At 44.1% G+C, this 22368-nt stretch overlaps 1 protein-coding gene across 1 annotated transcript in view; it reads left to right on the forward strand.

Moving 5' to 3' along the window:
* ABTB3 (ankyrin repeat and BTB domain containing 3) overlaps positions 1–22368 on the forward strand; it is a 161592-nt gene that overhangs the window by 136420 nt on the left and 2804 nt on the right. The window contains exons 10-16 of the mRNA XM_031507969.2: positions 958–1178; positions 2597–2775; positions 14332–14437; positions 15227–15329; positions 17086–17167; positions 18116–18184; positions 21148–21261. Of these exons, the coding sequence (XP_031363829.1) occupies positions 958–1178; positions 2597–2775; positions 14332–14437; positions 15227–15329; positions 17086–17167; positions 18116–18184; positions 21148–21261 (874 nt within the window). The remainder of the gene's footprint in view (positions 1–957; positions 1179–2596; positions 2776–14331; positions 14438–15226; positions 15330–17085; positions 17168–18115; positions 18185–21147; positions 21262–22368) is intronic.

The raw sequence follows: 22368 nt of genomic DNA on the forward strand, positions 1-22368 counted from the left end.
AACAGCTCTGTCCATCTGGAGCCTGCGAGGGATCCCTGGCACAGACAGGACACTTTGGGTGTTGAAGTCACCCAGTGTGAATGGGAGCCACAGGCCTGAGGAGAACCTGGGGTGCTCTGTGGCTTGACTGCTGGCTGTCCACGTCACAGCCTGTAACTCTTGTGTTCCTACCTGTGTAACACAAACCCACACCTTCTTCCTTCCCTCTCTGCCCTAAATTTGTTTGGGACACACCATGCTGCAGTGTAAGCAGGAGCAGGGGGCACACTGGCATACAAGGAGGATGGGCTGGGAGTCAGCCTGGTTCCTGTTCTCACAGCTGCAAAACTAAGGGAAACTACTGAGGCTGATGAGGTTATGCTAGTGTGAACCTGAGGGCACAAAGTGCCTGAGTTTGGGCTTTGTTATTTGATGCCCCAGCTGGATCAGTGGCTTTGTAGAGCAGTCCCGGCTGTGCTTGAACCTGCCCTGACTGGCCTTGTTGAATGTCTAGCTGCTCTAGCTTTCCCAAACTGCTTTGAGTGTGATTTGAGTGGTGGTGCTTTCAGTAGCTCCAGGCAGCTCCCTTCTCAGGTGGCTGCCATGGTGGGAGTCCCAAGAGCTTGTCCAGAGGCACCTTGGCCTTCCCTGGCTGCTGAAGAAGTCTTGAGTCACGTTTAGCTCACGAGTCTTTGTTCCCACGAGATGCCGCCACTCACGCGGCATCTGCGCGGTTCGTGTCACGACAGCAGTGACTTGCCAGACGTGTCCCAGGCAGTGCAGGTGGGCTAGCAGGAGCTGTGCTTGCCTTAGGGCTGCTCTCAGCTGGTTCTGCCATTAGCTGGACTAATTTCTTGGGTAGGTGTCCTAACCTGATGCACCACAGCAAGTAAGCCCAGTGAAAGCCTGGCCACTGACTGCTCTCCTTTCCTCTCCTCTCCTGCCTCCTCTCTCGCTCTGTCACGCTGTGATTGACAGGAATGTTTTCCGCAAGCTGCTTGCTCAGCCGGAGAAGGAGAAGAGCGATATCCTGTCCCTGGAGGAGATCCTGGCCGAGGGCACGGACTTGCCCGACTCGGCGGCAGCTCCGCTCTGCGCCAGCCGCAACAGCAAGGCCAAGCTGAAGGCGCTGAAGGAGGCCATGTACCACAGCGCCGAGCACGGCTACGTGGACGTCACCATCGACATCCGGAGCATAGGTCAGTCCTGGGCTCCTTCCTCTGCTTCGGACAGGGAAGGACCACTGTGAAAAACATGTCCCTCTCGACAGGCTCTTGATTAAACCAACCACGGTCACATCTTCCTCAGCTCTTTTGGAATAGAAGGTGATGGGAGATCTGACACATTCCAAGCCCATTCTAGCTCCACAGCACACCCTGTTCAGGGGCCAGTGTCTTTTTCTGCAGGGCATAGTGGTTTCCACCAGGAGCCAGGTGCACTGCTGCATGGCAGAGTGTAGGTAAGGCTCTGGGGCAGTGTTCAGCTGTCATGGGCCACCTCCAGCTGCTTCCCTTTTGCACTCTGCTTTAAAGCAGTCCACCATTAAAACAGTTTTATTTTCCAAGACTCTGAAGGCAGGAGCAGGGAGCCGACTCCTTGGTATGCCAGCTCTGCCAGTGAGAGACTTGAACATCATACCAGCTCTCTGTGAGGGTGCTTCTGCCTTTGGGTAGGGTGGTTGTGTGACGCAGATGGAAATCGATCTGGACTCTGTGTTTACCATCCCCATTCATCTGTTCACAGAGAAAGAGAGACCCAAGTGCCTGGTGTGCCTCTGCCTGGGGCAGTGCTCCAGCCCTGGGGCCATGGGATATGGGTCAGAGTGTGCAGTGGGCTGTGCAGGCAAAGATCTGGAGATGAGTGAGAGGAGAGTGGCAGGGGTGCTCTGCTGGCATTGAACATTTTCTGATATGGAAGGAAAAAACTTCACTTGCCAAACACCAGGCTTCTATTTCCTTCCACTCAGTTCTGTAAGAGGAGAAAGTAGGTCACATCCAGCCTCATGCCTGCAGAGGTACATTAGCTCCATGTGCTTTCTTGCTCAGTGCATGGGAGCAGTTCCCTTTAACTTCCTGGAGAGTGGTTCTGCCATGACAAGCTGTTTGAAAGGGCTGATCTGTTTAACTCGCTCAGAGCTCTTTAGGGAAAATACTAATGATCAGGAGAGGACATGGGGTATCACTTAAAGCAAGTTTTAATCTGAAGACCACCAATTTGAATCCAGGTAGGTAGTGACCAAAATCAGTTTTTTCACCATTTAATGGCTCTCCAGGGCTACATTCAGACAAATGAGCTAGTGTAAATCTAGTTTCCAAAAGGCTTTTGCAACGCAGAACACCACAGCAATTACCACAAATTGGTAGTCTCAGCAGAGAAGCTGAAGGCTAGATGAGCAGAGAGACCACAGTCTTCTCTTAGCATTTGGAGGAAAGCCTCTGTGCATTAGCTCTGGGATGTACTGATAACCATCAGCCTTCTCAATTAGGGATAAATGGGAATTTGATTTGTTGAATGATTTGGCAGCTTTCGCTTAAAATCTTAATATCAGTAAAGGTAAAAGAACAGAAGGGCACGTCGTTGCCTGGAGCTGGGAATGAGCCGTGTCCTCTGTCTGCAGGTGTTCCGTGGACGCTGCACACGTGGCTGGAGTCTCTGCGCACGTCCTTCCAGCAGCACCGGCGGCCCCTCATCCAGTGCTTGCTGAAGGAGTTCAAGTCCATTCAGGAAGAGGAGTACACTGAAGAGCTCATCACACAAGGCTTGCCTCTGATGTTTGAGATACTGAAGGCCAGCAAGGTAGGATGAAACTGTGTGTTTTGAAGGAAATCAGCCTTATTCACATCTTTTATGACATGAAAGCTTGCAATATTATTTTTGAACAGCTCTCCCAAAGGTTGTTTAGACTGCAAAGGATTATTATTATTATCTGTATTAAGTATCTTGGGTTTTTTCAGTGTGGAAGCACGGCTTATAAACACACAGACTAATCACTGCTCCCACTAGATCAGCCTAATAACAGGTGCTAACAGTAAGCTGGAGAGACAACAAAAGCTGGTACATAGTGATGAAATTAAAGTCAAAAGGGTCATGGCAGTGTGGCAAGAGATGTTGATAACCAAACCAACCCAAAGAGTAATTTCACCCAGCTTGTTTTACAGAACCATACAACAAAGCTAATATTCATGTTTACTTTTGATTTCTTTAGCCTGCCATGACTTTCTCTTCCCTTTATGTGGGATTTGGACTCTTAAGCTTGTGAGGAGACTAGTTTCTACAAGCAAAAAAAAAGGATAATTTTTTCAAATTTTCTGTGTGCATGTTTGTACTTGCAGGCTCCCTAGATTTATTCTTCCAGCTGACTTTTGTTTTAGCCAAGCAAATCAGATTAACAAAATCTTTCCAAGGAGGTACCATTGAGTATGCAAGTGTAGTGGCAAAAGGGATGATCATGGGCCTGGCAAAGAGAGGGAAATGTCTTACCTAGTGAAGAGTTTAAAACTTCTTGTAACCAATAGTCTTCTCTACTGGTCCCCCTGGAAGTCAGTCACTCCCAAGGAATGCCCAATCACTGTCTACTGTTACCAAAAAAATCATTGTAGTGATGAAAAGCATCAAAATTATTTGATTTGTGTTATTTTTCCTCATGCTCCGCAATACATGTTGTTCTAATTGTTAAACTGACAGTAAGTAACTTTTATCACCCAACTCTATGTGTAACAGCAAATAATTCTTACAATAGTTAATAGGAGAGAAGTTCTAGTGTTAGTACTCAATACTAAATATTCCAGACTTGGTATAGCTAATGATGGCCTACATTGATTTATTTCTTGTATCTTGCTGCAAAAGCAGGCTTGGACTAGAGTCCTGAGCAAATCCTGCATATTTGTTCCAGCATTGTTCTGACTTTTGCTCCCATGAGCCTTACCTTTGCAATTAGTTTGTATTGGATGAGTATTTACGGAGAATAGTTTAAGATAGGTTTTAGGAAATTGTTCCAAATTCTAGGAGTTGTAGATTCCTTGTTCTGTACTCACTTGGATTAATGTATGTTCATCCAGAAACTACCAGCAAAGTGCTGTTTGGTTTGAAAGTTGATACGAAACTAATCATATTGAAAACTTAACAGAGAATAGGTTTAGGCCTTGTAATCTAGGATGAGCGGTGACTTTAGTTGCTTTTCTCCTGGGTGGCTGAAGCCAAGGCCAGTAATCATCATTAGAATAAATAATTTGCATAGGATTATATCTTTGGTACATCTATATCTTCCACAGTTTATTCTAGAAGACTTGGGAAAAAATAAGAATGCGATATTCTGCTTTGGGTTCACTTAGAAACCTAAAATATGGAGGGGCAAAATAACTGAAGTATCACCAAAACCCTACACAGTGAAGAAGAAATCTGTGCTGATCTTTATGCCTGCCCCTGGGCCTGGGGGAGCTGCCTGTCTTCATGCATATTCAAAAACACACACACACACAGTGTTTCATAGTCTTAGAAAAAATAATTAATCATTCTGGGACACAGTAAGGGTTTACAAATTGCCTGCAAATGTTATGAATTATTGTGGTGGTCTTGTCCAAATGGTCTCTTAAAAAGCTCTCCCAGACTGAAATGAGGAAAAAGACGATGCAGCCCTTTGGAAGGCATCTTCATAAATTCATTTGTAGGAGAATGAGCCAATAAAAGTTCTCCCTGGTCACTCCATAGAAGGCAGCTGAGGAGAGCTGAGATTTAAGGGATCCTCTGTTACTCTTCTCTGGAAGGGCTGAGAGCAGAGATTTTTGTGCATACCTACAGAATAGAAATCTCCTTTTAAGAGGTGCAGAAGGGCCATAACTGTGGCTCACATCCCTCTCTGTTGACAGCAAACTGTAAAGCTCTGCATTTTGTAGAGCTGTGGGGAGAGGAGCTTGATTTGCCCACACGGACATCCTTTTCCCTGTGGGCTGGAAACTTCGAGAGAGATTATGACTCTTGCTAAACATCAGAGTCTGGCCCAGTACATTTCCTTAATGAGTTTTTCAGGGCAAAAAGTATAAAATAAGCAACTAGGAAGCAGAGAGCCACTTAGCAGTTCTTTGCTGATGTAAAACAAGATGTCCCATTTGCTACATATTGTGATGCTCGGTATATTTTAATTGCATGGCAACTTGTACCTAGTAGAAATGGCATTTTGCATTCCTATAAATAGTTCCAGCTATCCCATAATCTCAGAACAATTTACTAATATTAATGAGTTGAGACATGAAAGAAGATCTTATCTTCCCTTCACCAACAGGGAAACTGAGGTAATTAAACAGGCAGATTTGCAGTGTCTCATAGAGTGACAGTCCCAGTCTCAGAGGCTGTGATAACCTGGATAAGCCAGACAGCAATTCATAGTTTGGAGTAACTTGGCCAGAGGAGCTCCCCAGAAATCACATGGAAACATAAGGGCAGGTCTCAGGGTGGGAAGCAAACTTTCTGCCCCCACCTTCTACTTTGCACTGTCATATGGAATGTTCTTGCAGGTTCCCAGGCCATGCAAAAAAAGAGCAAATGCTATAGATATGAAATTATTAAAGAAAATGTAACCAATACCTACAAGAACAGTGTCAGATACGAGGAATCCCTTTTGTCTTACAGATGTTTTATAAAATGCCTGTTTCTAGAGGATACCGATGTGAGGGTTTATGTGGGAGCTCTGTCAGCACTGATGCTGGGGACCTGTAGGGTGGCAGTGTGACACTCCATTCCCATCTATGTGCTGGGATGCTGACAGTAGAAATATAAAAATAAATTTTTACAAAGTCCTGATGCTATAACACAGAACAGCAAGAAAAATTGGTGAGTCAGGCAAAACTGGGTGAGCTGAAGTCTCTGGATTTTATTGCCTTTCTTCAAGCTGTGAAGTCAGTGGGGGAGAACAGTGTATAGGTTGCACATGGGTTGTTCACTGCTGCACTGAAGCCCTGGAGGAAGTCTTCCAAAAGCACAGATGAAGGTTTGATACCCAGCTCCTGGTGGCTTCCAGTGGGATGCCGCTCTTTCATTTCCTTTCAATCCCTTTAAATGTCTTCTATCAGCTGCATCATTGAGAATTGCATGGGGAGCGGGGAAGTAGCAGTGTTTCCATGCTGCTGAGGCAGAGCTGTGAGGACAGAGAATCGATCTGCAGTTGCTCCCTCTGTGGCTCCTGCTGCCCTGCAGTGAGTTTGGGTCATTACCAAATTAAAGACCCAGGGTCAAGTCACTCTGCAAAAAGCAACATCTGTGGTAAAGACATGGAGAGCTTGGTTTAAGGCTCCTCTCCTAAAAGCAAACAAAACTCAAACTGGAAAAACTCCACCAACTAAAAACTGTTGATGACATATGATGGTTTTGAGATGCTGTGTGGGTAACAAAGGCACTGCCATTTAGGGATGGATTTAATATCTTTGGAAGACAAGCACACAAACATAACCTGATCAAAGTGGTTTTGACAGGGATGTGCGAGACAGAAGCCAGAGAGGGAGTGAGTAGCCCTGAGCTAAACTTTAGCTGCTGTGAAGAGCAGAGTCAAGTCCCTCAAAATTAAAATGATGCTGGAGATATTGTTATGGAAGAATGACCAGAAGATACAACTGAATTCCTGCCTGTTGGCATCTGTGTTGTCCTCTTCATGGTCTGGGAAAACTCCCCTAAACTCCTGACTGAAAGTTTTCCTTTCCCCCCAGCTGAGGTTGATGTTTGCAGTGCCTGAGCTTGACTCTGAGCTCACCTGCCCCATGTCTGAGTAGCAGATATGCCTGAGGAGTGCCCCCCAAATAGAGGCTTTTAAAGGAGCTATGTGGGGGCTGCATCCAGATCCATGGGCTTGTAGTGCCTGAGGGTGAGGCTCGCAGGTCAGCTCTTCTGTTTTGCGGAGATTCTCTTAAGGATAATAACGCTGAAATTGCAGAGATGCTTCTGTGTCCTCTGTCTGTGAAAATCCTGGAGCTGTTTAGTTTGATCTTGACATTTTCACAACTTGAAAAGAGAGACTCAAACCCACCACCTTGGAAGTTAAACATGTCTGACCTTTGGAGGATGCTGGGTTTAGGTTTGCATTCCAGGGCTCTGCATAAGACTGAGTTGTCATTAAATCACCCAGCTCCATCCATGTAGATGATCCAGCACTGTTGCCAGTTGTATGAGGTCATGAGCCAGTTTCATCCACTGCTTTTTCTGCCTGCAGCAGTTTACATCACCTTGTCCTTGGCCTATTTTTTGGAGAAAATACACAATCTTTTAATTCCAAACAATCTGTCTTACAGCTTTCTCCCTTTCCCCCGTAGGACAGGTAAGAAAACGAGCTCTTAGCCATTTCTTTGGATCCTGTGTGGCCATGCACTTCTGAAGTGCATGTGTGAGTCCACACGTGCATTGAGCATATGTGCTGAAGCGTTGTCTGAAGCTCCTGGGGGTGCTTCACACCAGGAAAACTTGGCTTAGGATTATAAGTGTTCCTGCTAGTGTATTGTCTAAGACTAAATCCGCTTGAGAAGTCATAGGAGCAATACTTCACTGCCATACCTTCATTGCATTCTGCAGCTCTTTCTCCATCCTGCCAATCCATTTCTGTCAGTGACATGTTTATTTTATTTAGTTTATTTTAATATTTAGCCCATTAGTGAGGTGTTGGGTGGCCAGGCTTGTTGAAAGATGCAGGAAACTACTTTACAAAGATGTTTTCTCAGGATTTAAAATTCCTGCAGCTTTCAAACCTTTAAAAATGCACCTACAGGCAGCTGAAGAAATGTGCAGGAGTGCACATGCTCTTTTGGAAGGCTGAGCTGTTTAAATAACAGCCATCAGTCTGGTGTTGACAGTTATTGAGAACAAATAGCAATTCAGAACAATAACCAGTTTTAAAATTCCAGAAGGATTCAAGCGTGTGGGTATCTTGAGAAATCTAGCCTGTATGGTTTCAAAGCTAAAGTACTCTTTCAGCAGTAACTTCTCCATTTGGAAACCAAAATCTCTTAAGAGGAAGGTTTTGGGGTGTTTTTAAAAATACATATTTTCAGAGACAGCCTCTGTCACAGATGCACAGACTATTGAAAAATTTTCATGTCTCCGTCAAGCAGAAGGCAGCAGGAAAGACTGAAGCATCTGCCTGTTGTGTTCCAAGAAAACTTTCAGAAGCTGAAGCTCAAGATGAGCATTCTGTTTCTCTGTTGCTGCATTTTTTTCTGGATTTGATTATTCTAAAACAAATGTTGAGAAAAGTTCCTTGAAGAATGTCAACAGGCTCAGCTCATGTGTCTGTTCTATTAAATCCAAACATGGTGGTCAGCAAAAATCAGTGTTTCCCCAGGGTCTGCATGTGTCCTAGAAAGTGGCACCAGAAGACAAAGGAACAAGAAAATTCCACTTTTTTTCCATTGCTTTATGGTGGGCTGAAATTAATGTTTCAGATAAGCTTGAGTGTAGCTGTGTTTTGTTGCATGAAGCCAGTCTGCCCTGTTCTGCTGGAAGGGCTAAGGGTAAAAAGGAATGGTCAACCCTTCTAGCACTGGGCCAGGCACTCTGTCCTAATAGTGTCCCAAGGGAAAGTCTTCCCCTGGGAGAGTGCTGTGCAAGTTTCTCTTACCTGGAGACCATCAGGAAAGACTCCTCTCTGTCTTGTTGGACTGCTTTTCAACAGAAAACTGAGCTTTTATTGTAATGAAAAATTTCACTAGGATATTTGTTTCCCAGATAATATTTTACCTTTCTTGAAAATACTAATGTCTGAAAATGGAATATTTTGGCTGACAACTGAAATACTTCAGCTGAAGAAAAATGTGGAGTTTCCACAGAGGAGACAGGCTCACCAAAACCTGTGCTAAAAATAACCCTGAAGACATCCCAGGCTGCTAAAGGGCCTGCTTATGGATTCCATGGAGTGGCTAATGCCCTTCTGTGTCATCCAGTGCCCAGCCAGCACGTGGTGATCCATCTTTTGGCTGGGACTTGCTGTGATTTTGTTAGTCAGGTTTCACTGTTCTCAAGCAGCTGCAGTGCTCTGTAGCATTGCCCATTGTCACTTGTAGCACTTCTGTGTCTGAACAGTTCCGAGCGAGCCGGAGCCAGGTTATCCACACGTGCACATCCTGCATTCTGCGTGTGAGATGCGAGCGCCAGGTACCGAGTGGCATGTTAATAACACACTGTTAACCCCATCCTGTGGTTTCATAACACATATTCAGCTTGGTACTTACTAACACTGGTTTGATTTTGTTCCTACCCTCTGCTACCTTCTAAAATGTTCCCTGGCCAGAGGCAGGAGCCGTTTCTTCATTTACAATAAATAAATGCTGTGGATGTGACACCTGCCCTTTTCTGGGCTCTCACCCAGGGCTTAGACTGTGCCCGTGGATCTGAGCTTTTTACATACAATGCACAGCTGGGATATAAAGAGCCTTTTGAATAGGAGGCTTGGCAGCTTGCCCAGAGGCAACGGAAGGGTCCATTTGTGCCTTACCTGGGATTAATTCTTTTCCGTTTGTGCTTGCAGTGGAGAGGTTTGAGCCCAGCACTAACAAAACCCATTTTGTTGTGCAGTTCATTGACTCTAACTGTAACTCCAACCTCTGGGGTTTCCCTCCCTTTCCAACTGTTTGACTAATATTATGTGTATGTTGCTTAACCATCTAGGAGTGACCATCTGAAGTGGCATTTATTTAGTCTTGAGGCATTTGGTGAAAATGAATTATGCAAGAGGACAGTAATGGGAGCACCTGTGCAAGGGAGGAGATGGTTCTGAGATGGAAAAGAAGTTCTCAGAGTTTGAGTGTTCAGGGATGGGGGACAGCAAAAAGCCCTCTCTGTTACTTCGTTCTTTATCATCTTTTTCTGGGAAAGGGGAGCATGAATAGAGGACTAATTCAAGGATATCCCAGCATGGAGTCCTCAGTGGGCTCAGGGTATCCTGAGACTACCACTGCTGGAACAGCTGCTGGGGACTGCATGTGAGATGGGTGAGTGGAAACAGCACTTCTGCCACTCTGCATTTAGCAGAGAAATGGGTACCCTGAGCATCCTTAGGACCAGAGAGAGAAGATACATTTGCAAGTGCCCCTGTTCTCTGAGCAGTGTGGTTTGGTTTCTCAGCTTGCTGGGGAGATGTGTATTAACAGGCAAACACCAAGCCTGGAAGAGTAAGTGTTACTTTTTCTGCCTTCATGTGGTGAACTTTCGGTTTTTGGGCTTTGTGGTAGAGAAATTTGAGGGCCTGGCAGACTGAAGTTAAAACAGCTTTAATGGAGCTGAGCTGGTGAGTGTAGCATCAGTAGAAGAAAACCCCAAAATACTGTTTGGCATTTCAGAGGTAAAGAAAAGAAGCCTGACTTGTTACCTTGCTAAGAGGTTAGCCTTGTAGAGGGCAGCCATGTGGAGGTGGTAGGGTGGCTGTAGGCTGGTAAGAACTAAGCTGTGGGGTTTGAGCAGTCTGCAACACACATTTTACCCTGCAGAGTTTGGGCTATAGACACGTGTCTTGCACAGGCACTGGAGAATATTGACTATGCCTTTCCCAGTTGTGTCCAGTACCTTGTAGGAACACATCCCAGAATGGTTATGCTGCACTGATCTGTATAAACTGGAGTGGAGGAAGCTCTCTCAGGGTATGTGCTGAAGCCTGGAGGAGACTTGCCTGAATCCCACAAAAGACCTTTGTCACATGGACATTCAGAACAAAATACCCCTGCACTTCCCACCCAAGTCTTCACCTCAGATCAATCAACAAGGCATCTCTGGTCCAATAACTTGAAAGCCTCCAGCTTTGCTTCAAAAGAATTAATAAATTCCCCTCACAGTTCAAGTGCATTCAGCAGGACTGGGGAATTCCTTTAGATCTCTGTTGAAGAATGCTTTTAAGTTAGGGGACTGCTTGTATCTGCAAAGTAAAGTTGCTTGCTCACCAACCAGCTCTCTGCTGGAAGCACCATCTCCCTCAGAAGGCTCACTGTTGTTCCCTGTTCCCTCTTCCCTATCTGTAAACTACCCCATGGCTAGGTAAATATTTTTATTATATCCTGTGCCAAGCATTCTTCCCCCTCCCACAGAAGATGTGCGTCGGCTCCCTTGGAGTGCAAATGAACACCCGTGTCTAAAGGGCGGCTGGCCTCACTCCAGGTGCCAGCCTCACACATCCTGGCACAATGTTTACCAACATCAAACTGTAGCAAGAAAACAAACTTTGGTTTGCTCCTCCAGTGTTAATCTTGCCGCCCACAACTGCTGCAGTGAGCTCTTGCAGCTGGGCTTTCACAGTTGGGTTGATAGGATGAAAGGATAAACAGGGAAGAATTACCCATCTTGGTAAGCTTAAATGGGAGCTTCTGAGCACCTCAGTGTGGGTACCTGAGTGCCAGACATATTGTGATGGTGAAGGTTGAATAGGCTGAACGTGTTCTCCTGTCTTCCCAAGCAATGCTTGAACCCCAGGTCATGGACTTCTGCAGTTGTAGCCAGCCACTTCACAGGCAGCTCAAGTCCTCCAAGAGCAGGATTTGGCTTAAAAAAGCCAATTTTCCCCCAGCCATCCAGTTGCAAATAAAGTATCCCTTTTCTCTCTCCTGTTTCTGCCTGGTTTATTGGTAAAAGTCAGCAGAGGCACTGTGGGGAGCTGATCCAGGGCCACAGCCCTGTGAGCTTGGCTATGTTCTGGGGATGTGGGAAGCAAACTTGGTGTGCGGTAATAGTTTACCAATCCCCTCCCTTGCTTCTGTTTGTTAGCAATGGCTCTAAATAAGAGCATGCTTCAGCTTTCTTGCTGAGCACATTTTTTGGCATTTGGATGGCATGAGATGGAAGTATTTAATGTTATCAATAGAAACCAAAAGTCTCCAGCCTCCTCTCTGCCAAATGAGGTCAGTGTTCTGCATTGGAGGTCTGAAGCCACTGTCTGTCTGATGGCCCTCTTTCTTTGAAGTGTCCATCCTAAGGTCTCTTTTTCTCATTGTTGCATCTCTGTTCCATGTCTTGGGGTTTTAAAGCATCTCTCATGTGAATGTATCATGTTTTGAGCTAATTAGAGCATAGTTTACACCATTTTTTTCACAGGCTTGTGGGCAAAGTGTTTTTTTAATGGGTTTGTATCTGCATACTTACAGAGTTGATGACCCAGGGAGCTGGCAGCCCCTCGCCTGTGTAGGAAGGCTCCCATGGGATTGTCTGCAACCCCTATATGTGGATTTGACTTACTAATAGGGATACTCTTCTCCCACTTGGGTGGCTGAGTTTGGCCTGTCCTTCCATGGATTTGGTGCAGCTGGATGTCCTGGTCCGTGGTGCTGTGGTTTGGTCTGGTGAGCTGAGCCTCCAGCTCCTAACAAGGCACTGCAAAGCCAATACCCAGATTTTCCATCAACACGTTCTCACAGACACCCTGGAAGGAGCAGATTCATTGTCTTCATTGATGCATGTGGTTTTTTTTTTAAGGAAGTACTCCGTAGGCACAGCTGTGGCTGAGACTGGTGAGTTCACAGAACTCACAGGAAAACCTCAGTGACAACCTCAGGACCTGTGCACCCTGGCAGATTGGGGCTGCCAGGAGCTTTCTTCCTCAGTGCACTTTGCTTTTATTCATTGCAGATAAAAGTGGGCACTTTTTCTCCTCTCCAGAAGCTTCCCTTTGCTCCAACCATGGAATTTTCCCCATCTTCTGTTGTATTTTCTGACTTCTAGCATCTGCCAGATCCAACTGGGAGCTGCCCTGCTGGTAATCAGCATCCCCCCGGACGCACTCCTCCCTGCCTGACTCAGTTGGGCATGGCGCTTCAGCACAGCCCTTCCCAGCAGAGCAGAAATTGCTCTTTCTGCCCTGTCTGTCTAAAGCTTCCCCTCCCAACCCTCCCAGCAGCTGAGTCACTTCCTTCTTTAAATCTGGCCTTAAATCTTCCTTTTCTCTTCAGCCTGTGATTCACTCCCTTTGTGAGGTGCTGTGCAGAGCTCTGGCAGGAGGATGCAGAACAGTGAGATGCTCCCGGGGTGAGACGCCCTCCTTGTCTCAGCCATAGCAGTGAGCCCCTCTCTGAGGGCTGGGCCCTGTGCCTGCTAAATGGTGTCTCTCAGTGTGAGAGTTTCTCTTTTCTTGGAGCTTCTTTCAGTGCTACATCTGACGTAGTAACAGGAGCCAGCTCCTGCCTGCGGCGAGTGCGTGTAATTTCCTTTGACATCAGCATGTGCCTGTGAGGGAGCAGCTCTACCCCTTCCCACCCTGTTTGATTAGATTCAGTAAGAGAGTCATTACAGCATCTCTGCCACTCCTCCTTGCCACTTGTGGGATTTAAGGAGGACTTCTGAAATGTGCTCAGAGCAAGGAAATTTTTGATTTCTGCTTCTAAAGCCTGGAGATATTTTTAATATAACAAATACGCTCCTCAGATTTTTATGCTATGATTTTTTGTTGGCCCTCACCAACTTATTTCCTTGGCCTTTGACCCTCTTATGTTTAAGTGTTTTGCCATTTCACAGTTTCCTGGTGTGGAGAGATTCATCAGCCAACAGGGTAGTTAAAAGATGCCATAATGAATTAGCAGTGTGGCACTTTTTGAACTTGTCTAGACTTGCTCCAGTTATCAGCAAAATGTGGGATAAAATCTGCCAAAGCTTTTAAATCTTGCTTTCATCTGGGATTTAGGTAGTTAAGCATTAAATACATTTCACTACTCTTGCATCTTAGGCATAAAAATAGTCAAGGTGCTTGGGAAAGCATCCTATGTGTGCCTTGACCCCAGAGTTGTGGCAGAAAGGGGTAAGGCCAGGGACCAGACCTGGCTCTGTGAGGGTCTGGTGGCTTCCACAGCACAGTGGTGCCCACACTGGTGCTAGAGGTGTAAGAGCACATTAATAAAACATTTAGGATTAATGAGTGGCTGGCTCTGGTGCCTCAGTCACTCTGTAGGGGAAGGGTCTGTTTGTAAAACTGCTGCACTTCAAAACTTGTGTAGACTGTGCGGCTGCATCTCTTTATAGCTTGGGTTTTCTGAGATGTAGCCAGTGACCATTTTCTAAAGAGCAAAAAAAAAGTCATTTTCCTACAGCAAATCTGCAAATAAAATTAACTCACTGTCGAAAAGGAACTTCGTTTTTGCAGAGGGGACTGGGCTATGGAATTTTTAGGCAAAGAAGACTCATCATCCAAGGAGAAGACTTCTTCATTTAAAATTATTTGTACAGGAGACATAGCAATCAAGTAAATGAGAACTGCAGTTTCTAACAAATGCTAATAATCGTAAGCTCTTACTTTAATAAAGCTTCAGCAATCACATTTTTCACCTTCAAAACAGGCAGCTGTTCAGAACAACGTAACATATTCTTTGCATACTGATTTTATGTTGTATATATTTGTTTTCTTTTGTGTAGAACGAGGTGATCAGCCAGCAGCTCTCTGTCATTTTCACTCATTGCTATGGACCCTACCCAATTCCAAAGCTCGTGGAAATTAAGCGCAAGCAGACCTCTCGCCTGGGTGAGTGTCACTGCACGATCCGCACCGGCTCTCCAGGGAGGGAGAACCCTTCTCCCTGGGAAGGCTGTTGCTGGCCAGGTGCTTGAGTGGGCCACAAGTTCAGAAAAATCTCAGTTTGAAAGACAGAATTAGAGGAAAGAAGGGCCCCAAACTTAACCTGACCTAAAACTCCCACTGAGGAGGGTGATCAGGTGTGCTGGAGTGGGGCTGTAAATGTGCAGATTTGTCTGTGTTGCTGATTAGCTGGGATCCAAGCCTTGGCTCTGGAGCCAGATGTGTGTCTGGATCTCCAGCCACCCTGGCTGGCTGCAGGTGATGCTGCACCAGCACAGCCTTCCCAACTTGGTCAGCAGAGCCCAGGGTGTTCTCAGGGGACTGAGAGAAGACCCAAACAGTTTTCCAGGACCCTCTTCCCCTTGACACAGACTTCCTCACACAGGGAGTGGCCTGATAGAGTACAAATGAGCAGAGGGCCCCCCAGCATCTTCTGAGCTGCAGTTTGCTCTGGGTAGCAGAGCTGGAGGCTGTGCCAGTGTCACACAGCGGGGACAGCTGGCTGTTGTTGCAGCAAAGGTTGTCATGGACTTCAGAGCTTTGAATTCCCTTTGTCTGAACTCAGTGTGGTCTCAGGCTGTCCAAAATAGCTTTATGGGCTTTACTCACTAAAAACAATATCCTTCTATGCTGTTGCTTTATTTTGTCAAAACAGGGGAAAATATTAATTACATTCCTGACCTCTTCCAAATTAAAGTTACTGACTTCCTTGTTTCCTTCTTTTTGTGATTCTAGATCCCCATTTTCTTAACAATAAAGAAATGTCAGATGTCACATTTCTGGTGGAAGGAAGACCATTTTATGCACATCGAGTGTTGCTGTTTACTGCATCACCAAGGTACAATAGATACATCTCTGGTTTTTAACAAAAATAGAATTTGATTTTTTGGGGTTTTCGGGGTTTTTTTGTTTGTTTTGCTATTCGAGTTCTTTGAGGGCTAGTGGCCTGATTTTTAAGATTTTCTTAATCAGAACATCCCCACAGCTTGCTTCTGGTTGATCTGCCAGATATTTAACAAGTGCTCCCATCAATAGATTTTCATCCAGTGAATGATCCGTGCTTCTGGCTATAGCTGACTTCATTCCACTGAGGCACACTGGCTTGGTGCTCATTACTGCATCCAGTTCTCAACTGTACAGGAGTCGTGATATTTTGATTTTTAATAATTAATCTTGTGAGTGGTTAAATCCTTCCTTGCATCAGTTTCAGCAGTTTCCAGGAAAAGCAAGCTACTACCACACAATTCTTGACAGCATTTGACAACTTTAAAATGAAATTAAATAGCTGTGAAACATACCATACTGTATCCAAAGGCAGTATTTATAGCCTGTTTCCTGTGCTCGGAAGGCTGAATGTGGGTTACCCAGCTCAACCCAACCCAAGAGTTGCTCACAGATGTTATTTGTATGCAGCTGTATAATTCAAGGTGTGCTTTTAAACAAATCTTGCTGGCCCTCCATAACAGCTTTTTTTGAGATGTGGCAAGGACAGAGCTCTGAGTTTGGATAATTTAAGTGATATGAGAATTGATGCTAGTTGTGCTGCCAACCCACAGAACAGAGTAAAGAGATTTGCATAAAGTAACTGCAGTACCTGACCCTGCCTTCAATTAAGAAATTAATATTGGTGTTTAGAGCTTCTTGGTAGGTGTACAAATACATTCCAAACTCCAGCTTTGAGCCTACTACATTGTGTTCATAATAGAGTTTGGCACTAATGAAAGCAAGTAAATTGTTATCTGTATTTTAATTAACAAGATGCAATCATGATATGGAAAAGGTTACCATCCAGCAAATGCTGGTCTTGATAGATAAACTGAGCTCTGAACTACTGCTGGAAGGTCACATGAACTATCAAAGAGAGGAAGTACAAGGGTAGGTGTTTCTGGCAGCATATTTCCCATTTTAACCTTCTGATCAATGGGAATACCTGGTTTTGAGAAGTAGATTGTTACATATAGATATATCTCACATAAGTTTGCAGTTATTAACTAAAAATATGTGTGTTTTTTGTCCTGAAACTTGTGTCTGAATTCTGGGTTTTGGTAATCAGAGAACAGCAGCATATTCAGTTTTCTCTCCTGCCTCTTCTTACACAATTGTACTGAGTGTGCACAAGAGCATGAAAAGTCTCAGTGGTTTTTTTTAATGTTTTGTTCCAAAACATTTTTTAAACCAGCATAATGGACATAAGCCAATGTCTATCACCCTCAAAAAAGGAAAATGTTCAGGTTTTAAATGTTGCAGATCTTCATAAAAGATCATTCTGCCTTCAAGAAAAGAAATGTAACTCTGTAATACGTGTCATTACAGAATCTAAGTTTTGGATGTACATTTCATTCTATTGTTATATTAGATGTATTTTTCAAAACATTTCAAATTGAAATCTTCTAGAAAGAGGCTTCTTCCTTTTGGTTTGAATTTTATGTTGGTATGTAAATCTTGATGCTTTTTGGTGACAAATATGTTCATTTCAGTATGCTGTTTTTGTAAGAGTCTGTGCTGTTGTTCCACTGCACTTCTGTACTGTTTTTACTGTATTTTTCCACAGAGATAATTGGGCTGGTATTTCAAGTTTGCTCCTTTTTATTTAGGTTTAAAGCATTGCTGTCTAGCAAGCCCTCATCTGATAGTACTTGTATTGAGATCAACTACGTGAAGTATCCCATCTTTCAGGTACAGTCCTCACGCTGAATTTGAATGGAACTTGTAAGAGGAACATCATGCATGCCCTGTCCAAATTAGTACCTATATATTTGATAAACCAGAGCAGTGGTTTCAGGCTTCATCTCTGTTCAAGCACTGCAGAATGCTATTGATTGCAAATGTGCCCCAGCAGATACAGCACCGTGCATTTCACTGACATGGGTTGTGCACTTAAAGCACCGCCTGTCAGCATAAGGCATTTCTTATTGTAGTTGGCTCTTTCTGTATTTAATGGACAGGTTTGGAAGAGACACACTTCATTCCCTTCCTTAGCAGTGCTCTCCAATCAATTTTGTGCCATGAAAAGGCAGAGCTTGCTCTCTGTACCTGTAGCATGTACATGGATATGCTTCCCTTGCTTTGAGCTGGAGCTCAGGCAGCTCCATGTATTGACTATTACTGCTGCTCATAATTCCCAGCTGTCCACAATAACCAGGCTCCCTGCAGAGGGATCTCAGCTGGTTTGTATTAAAGTGCAAAGCCTCCTCCACCTCATTCTTATCTTCTGTGCATGCCCACACACAGCTGGGTAAAGGTGGCCTTTGCCAGAGAAGGAATAAGGGAATAACCATTATATATGCAGTGTTTGCCAGAATCAGTGATGTATTTAACAGACTGGGAAATAAACTGAAAAGTCAAAATGAGTTAGTCAGTTTCCTGCAAACTGTTTGGAGCTCACTAGGAAATCCAGACAATCTGAGGGTGAGGGTTGAGACATTAGACTACCTGTGAGAAGCGAACACTGAACTTTGCAGAGAGAGAGAATAACCAAGTATATCTTTGAAATCAGGAGGTTTGAGCCATTTTTACCTACAAATCCATGGTGATGTTAGGAGAGCCTTGGGTATTGCCTGCATTGTCCCCTGTTCCTCTGTATCTTTGATTGGTTTTTATAAACACTCCTTTGTTTTGTTACAGCTGGTTATGCAGTATCTTTATTATGGAGGTGCAGAGTCACTCCTCATTAAAAATAATGAAATTATGGAGGTAAGAGACATTTTTTAATTGCAGTGGGAGTGATGCTGATTGATCTGTGTAGCATTCACCCAAGGACACGTGGCCATTGGGCAAGACCTGAGACCTGTAAAAGCCAGCAGTGCCTCACCTGGAGTGCCCAGGCTCTCTGCAGTCCTGCAGGACGCTGGGAGACTTTATAAATACCTACTTAGAGGCAAAGCTGGTGTTACCAAAATCTGGAACTAATTTCCAGCAACTTAGTGTTTCATCTTCCCTATCTCAGCAGCATTAAAAACATCCAATTTGGTTCCTCACATGGGAGAAGTCTTGGGCATGTGCTGGGCTTTAGCCTTGGGAGAAGTCCACTGGAGATACAGTTCAGTTCAATTTCTAGACTCTTAAATTTATGAATAAAAACCATAATCTGCTCCCTGAGATACAGAGACTTCTTTGCTCCTTTCTCACTGGCTGTAAAACATCCAGGTGCTGTTGTGGCCTTTTGCAAAAGCCAAGCCAAGCCAGCTGGAGCTGACTGAACCTTCACACAGCCACAGCCACCAGCCATGCAACCACAACCTTACGGATGTTAAGTAATCCCCTTCCAAATACTGTGTGCTGTCATTGTCAGCTATGATCAACAAAACCACTCCAACTATACAGAGCTAAGATATATTGAGCAAATTCTTGATAGTCATTCAGGGAGTTTTTAGGCAGCCAAAAAGAATGCAGGTCAGTAAATACTAAATTCAGAGGTACTTAAACAGCTGGTAATCATCAGTGTCTGCCACCACGATCACAGAATATCTCAAGTTGGAAGAGGCCCATAAGGATCATCAAGTCCAACTCCCTGCTGCTTGCAGGACTATGTAAAGCTAAACCACATCACCCAGAGCGTTGTGCAGATGTGCCTTGAACTGTGGCAGGCTTGGTGCCATGATTGCTTCCCTGGGGAGCCTGTTCAGTGGCTGACCACCCTCTCAGTGGAGAACCTGTTCCTTATGGCTAGTCTGCACTTCCCCTGGTGCAGCTACTTTCCTTTTCTTCGTGTCCTGTTGCTGTTTCACTGTTGCCTGTATTATTCTGTCCCTATAACTCTACAGTCTGGCAGCCAGAGGATGGAACTGCTCAGGACTGAAATTACCCCTCCCTAGTGCAGACAGTGGATTTTTAAGTAAGCATACCCACATTGGCTTCCTGAGCTGTATAGGAAAAGTTCCCTAATTCTCTGTTTCACTCAAAGTTTTGAAAGACTTCTTGAATTTCTAACCCTTTATGAAACAGAGAATTTTAGACTAGGCAGTGCAGTGGCTTTATAGAGATGTGTGTTTTATCACCTAGGCTGTTAAAAAGCTTGTGCTGCATTTCAGCTGGCAGCTTGCTCTACTTTTGTGACATCTCAAAACTTCTGAGACTCCAGAATGTAGGACTGATTGATTGATCTCTTGATAACAGATCTGGCCATGGTTCCTCACAGTTTAAAGTAATTACAATCTAGCACATGACTGCTTGAGCCACAGAGGCAGCTGGAATAGAATTTGGCTTTATCTTTCAAAACTGCATTTAGTAACTTGCCTTATTACAAATATGATAACAAGAAGCACCAGAAATACTCCACAGAAATCTTCACTGCAATTCATAATTAGGGCCAGCTGGCTGCTATCACATCAGCTCTGCAGATTTCCAGCACTTGGATTTATTTATGGGATTAAAGTAGATCTTGAGCAGACTGCATAGGAGAAGTCAGAATAATGTCATGGAAGTTTCAGGGTTTTGTTTGTTCCCCAGTGCAGCATGAGAGCCCCTTTGAGATGCACAGGTTAGCTTTTTGTTGTAAGTCACAAATAATAAGGGCTGTATAAAAGCCTGAATACCTGAAGTGCTATTTAAACACGTGAACAGCTTTGCCTAAGGTCTGGCTGGGTTACAGAAAGGTGTCAAGCAATGAAGAACTCCAACCTGCTTTCTAAGGCAGAGCAGAGAGCAGAGACAATGGCCTACCATGGAAGGACAGAAAATTAAATTACTTCCCTGTAAAAGGACAGAAAAAAGGCAATAGAGGAAGTATTAACACTGCTGAAATTGGTTGGAGAACTCAAAATTCAAGCTATTTTCACCCCACAGGCATGCAGAGATGCCAAGGCAGTGCCAGGGTAGGCAGTGTAGCCACAGGGGAGATGGAGGGCCAAAGAGGGAGGTCAGTGCTGGTGTCAGAAGAGCTAGTAAAGCAGTGACAGACACATGCTCACATGAATGCTGGCTAGGCATTGCCTCACAAAGCTGATTCCCACCTCTGTGCACTCGTTCCTTGGAGTATTGTGGACCCCAGACAGTGTTTCAGTGTTCCTGGCCTGGACATCCCCTGACAGCTGCTCACAAGCTAGGACAAGAAGCATATGGAGATCTGATTCCACTCTCTTGAGCCTGCTGGGGTGGCAGATTTGAGGTTTATTGCCTCTCTTGATTCAGACTGCCCAGGATGGTCATCACCATTTGGTTTTAATTCCTCTGTACTCTTGATGTACTCTTGTACCTTTCTGATGACTTCCTCACATCCAGGCCAGATGCTCTGTTTCAATAAGATCTTGGGGAACAGTTGAACCTGAACTTTGGTTTTTGGGAATGTATTTGCAGGTCTTTTATTGCAATCCTGTTTGCAAAGTGACAAAAGTGACAAAATATTCTTCAATATTCTTCTGCTGTTTCCTTTTTCTCCTTGTCCCATTCCAAAATCAGCATGTGGACCTGAGCAGCCTTTGGTGTTCTCTCTGTGTATAGATTCTCATTGTGTGATTTAGAAGGGACTGCAGAGGGTTAAAACAACCAAGCAATCTTCTCATTCTGATTTTTTTGTCATTACTTTCATGCTAACTGAAGAAGGAGCAAGAAAAAAAATATAATGAAACAGTAAAGAAGCAAGCTCTGATTCTGTATCACTCAGCAGTTTTTGACTACTTTTTCCCATGCCTTTTGTTTTTGTTTTTGTTTTTTTTTAGCTTCTCTCTGCTGCTAAATTTTTCCAGCTTGAAGCTTTACAACGACACTGTGAGATCATTTGTGCAAAAAGCATTAATACAGAAAACTGTGTGGATATTTATAATCATGCCAAGGTAAAAATAACTGCATATGTTTGCATGTTGTGTGTCTGCCATCATTCCTGTAGGCCAGTTTTGTAATAAGTAGTTTTATATATATATATATATATATATATATATGTGTGTGTGTGTGTGTGTGTGTGTATCTCATATCCTTAGTAGATTTGTTGCATGTTTAAGATTTGTCATTCATTTACTGGGACTGGCTGATTAATAGGTACCTGGTATAGTGACAATCCAAAATTAGGTAGTCTAAGTCCAAGGTGGCAGCTTCTCAGCCCCTTCCCTGAGCAGGTCAAACTCAATTTGAGTGTACCAATATGTGGGAGATCTATCCCTTATTCATGACAACACAAGCTGCTGAGCTGATTCTACAGGAATCACTAAATGAAGTAGGCATCTCTGCTTTCACCTTTGAAGATACTTTTCCCATTTCCATTACCTGTTTCTTCCTGCCTGAAGCCCAGTGGGGTGATACACTCAATGCTGGTGACACCTTGTCAATATATAAAAATGCCACATTGTGGAAGTGCAATGGCTCAGAACCCTGCAAGGATGGTAATGAGAATTTTATGTCTTGGAGAGTATCTTATTGGAATCAAATTATATACTTAGCTTGTGAGGTTGGCTAAGTCATTAGACACAAAAGCATGGCATTTCTTGTCCTAGAAAACCTATTTTCACACATTGGTGGAGGTAGTTACTACATTGATTGGTTTCAGTTTTTTCCCTCCACGTGGAGTAGTTAGATTTTCACTTGGAAGATGGAAACAGTGCACAAATAAGTGCAGTGAAATATTCTTCAAGCATTTCTTAAGAGATTTTTTTCTCTAACTTGCATGGTCTATATAAAAGATAAAACTGATGCATTGTAACATGGAGGTTTGATTGAACAGAGTAATCCTGCAGATTGCTCCAAACCCCTGCAGATCTGACCTCCATTCCATCATCAGGTATTTCCTACAGAGAACAGTAATGCTGGGTCTTCGTGTACAGATAACATGCAATCAATGTTTGAAATAGCACAAGGCACAAAGATCTACCTATAAAAATAAGCAATGAGGCGTATCTGTAGGTCCATTTAATTTAAGAGGAAAAATATTACAGTGCAGGAATCATTTG

The sequence above is a fragment of the Lonchura striata genome, chromosome 5 (genome assembly GCF_046129695.1).
Source record: "Lonchura striata isolate bLonStr1 chromosome 5, bLonStr1.mat, whole genome shotgun sequence".
Classification (NCBI taxonomy): domain Eukaryota; kingdom Metazoa; phylum Chordata; class Aves; order Passeriformes; family Estrildidae; genus Lonchura; species Lonchura striata.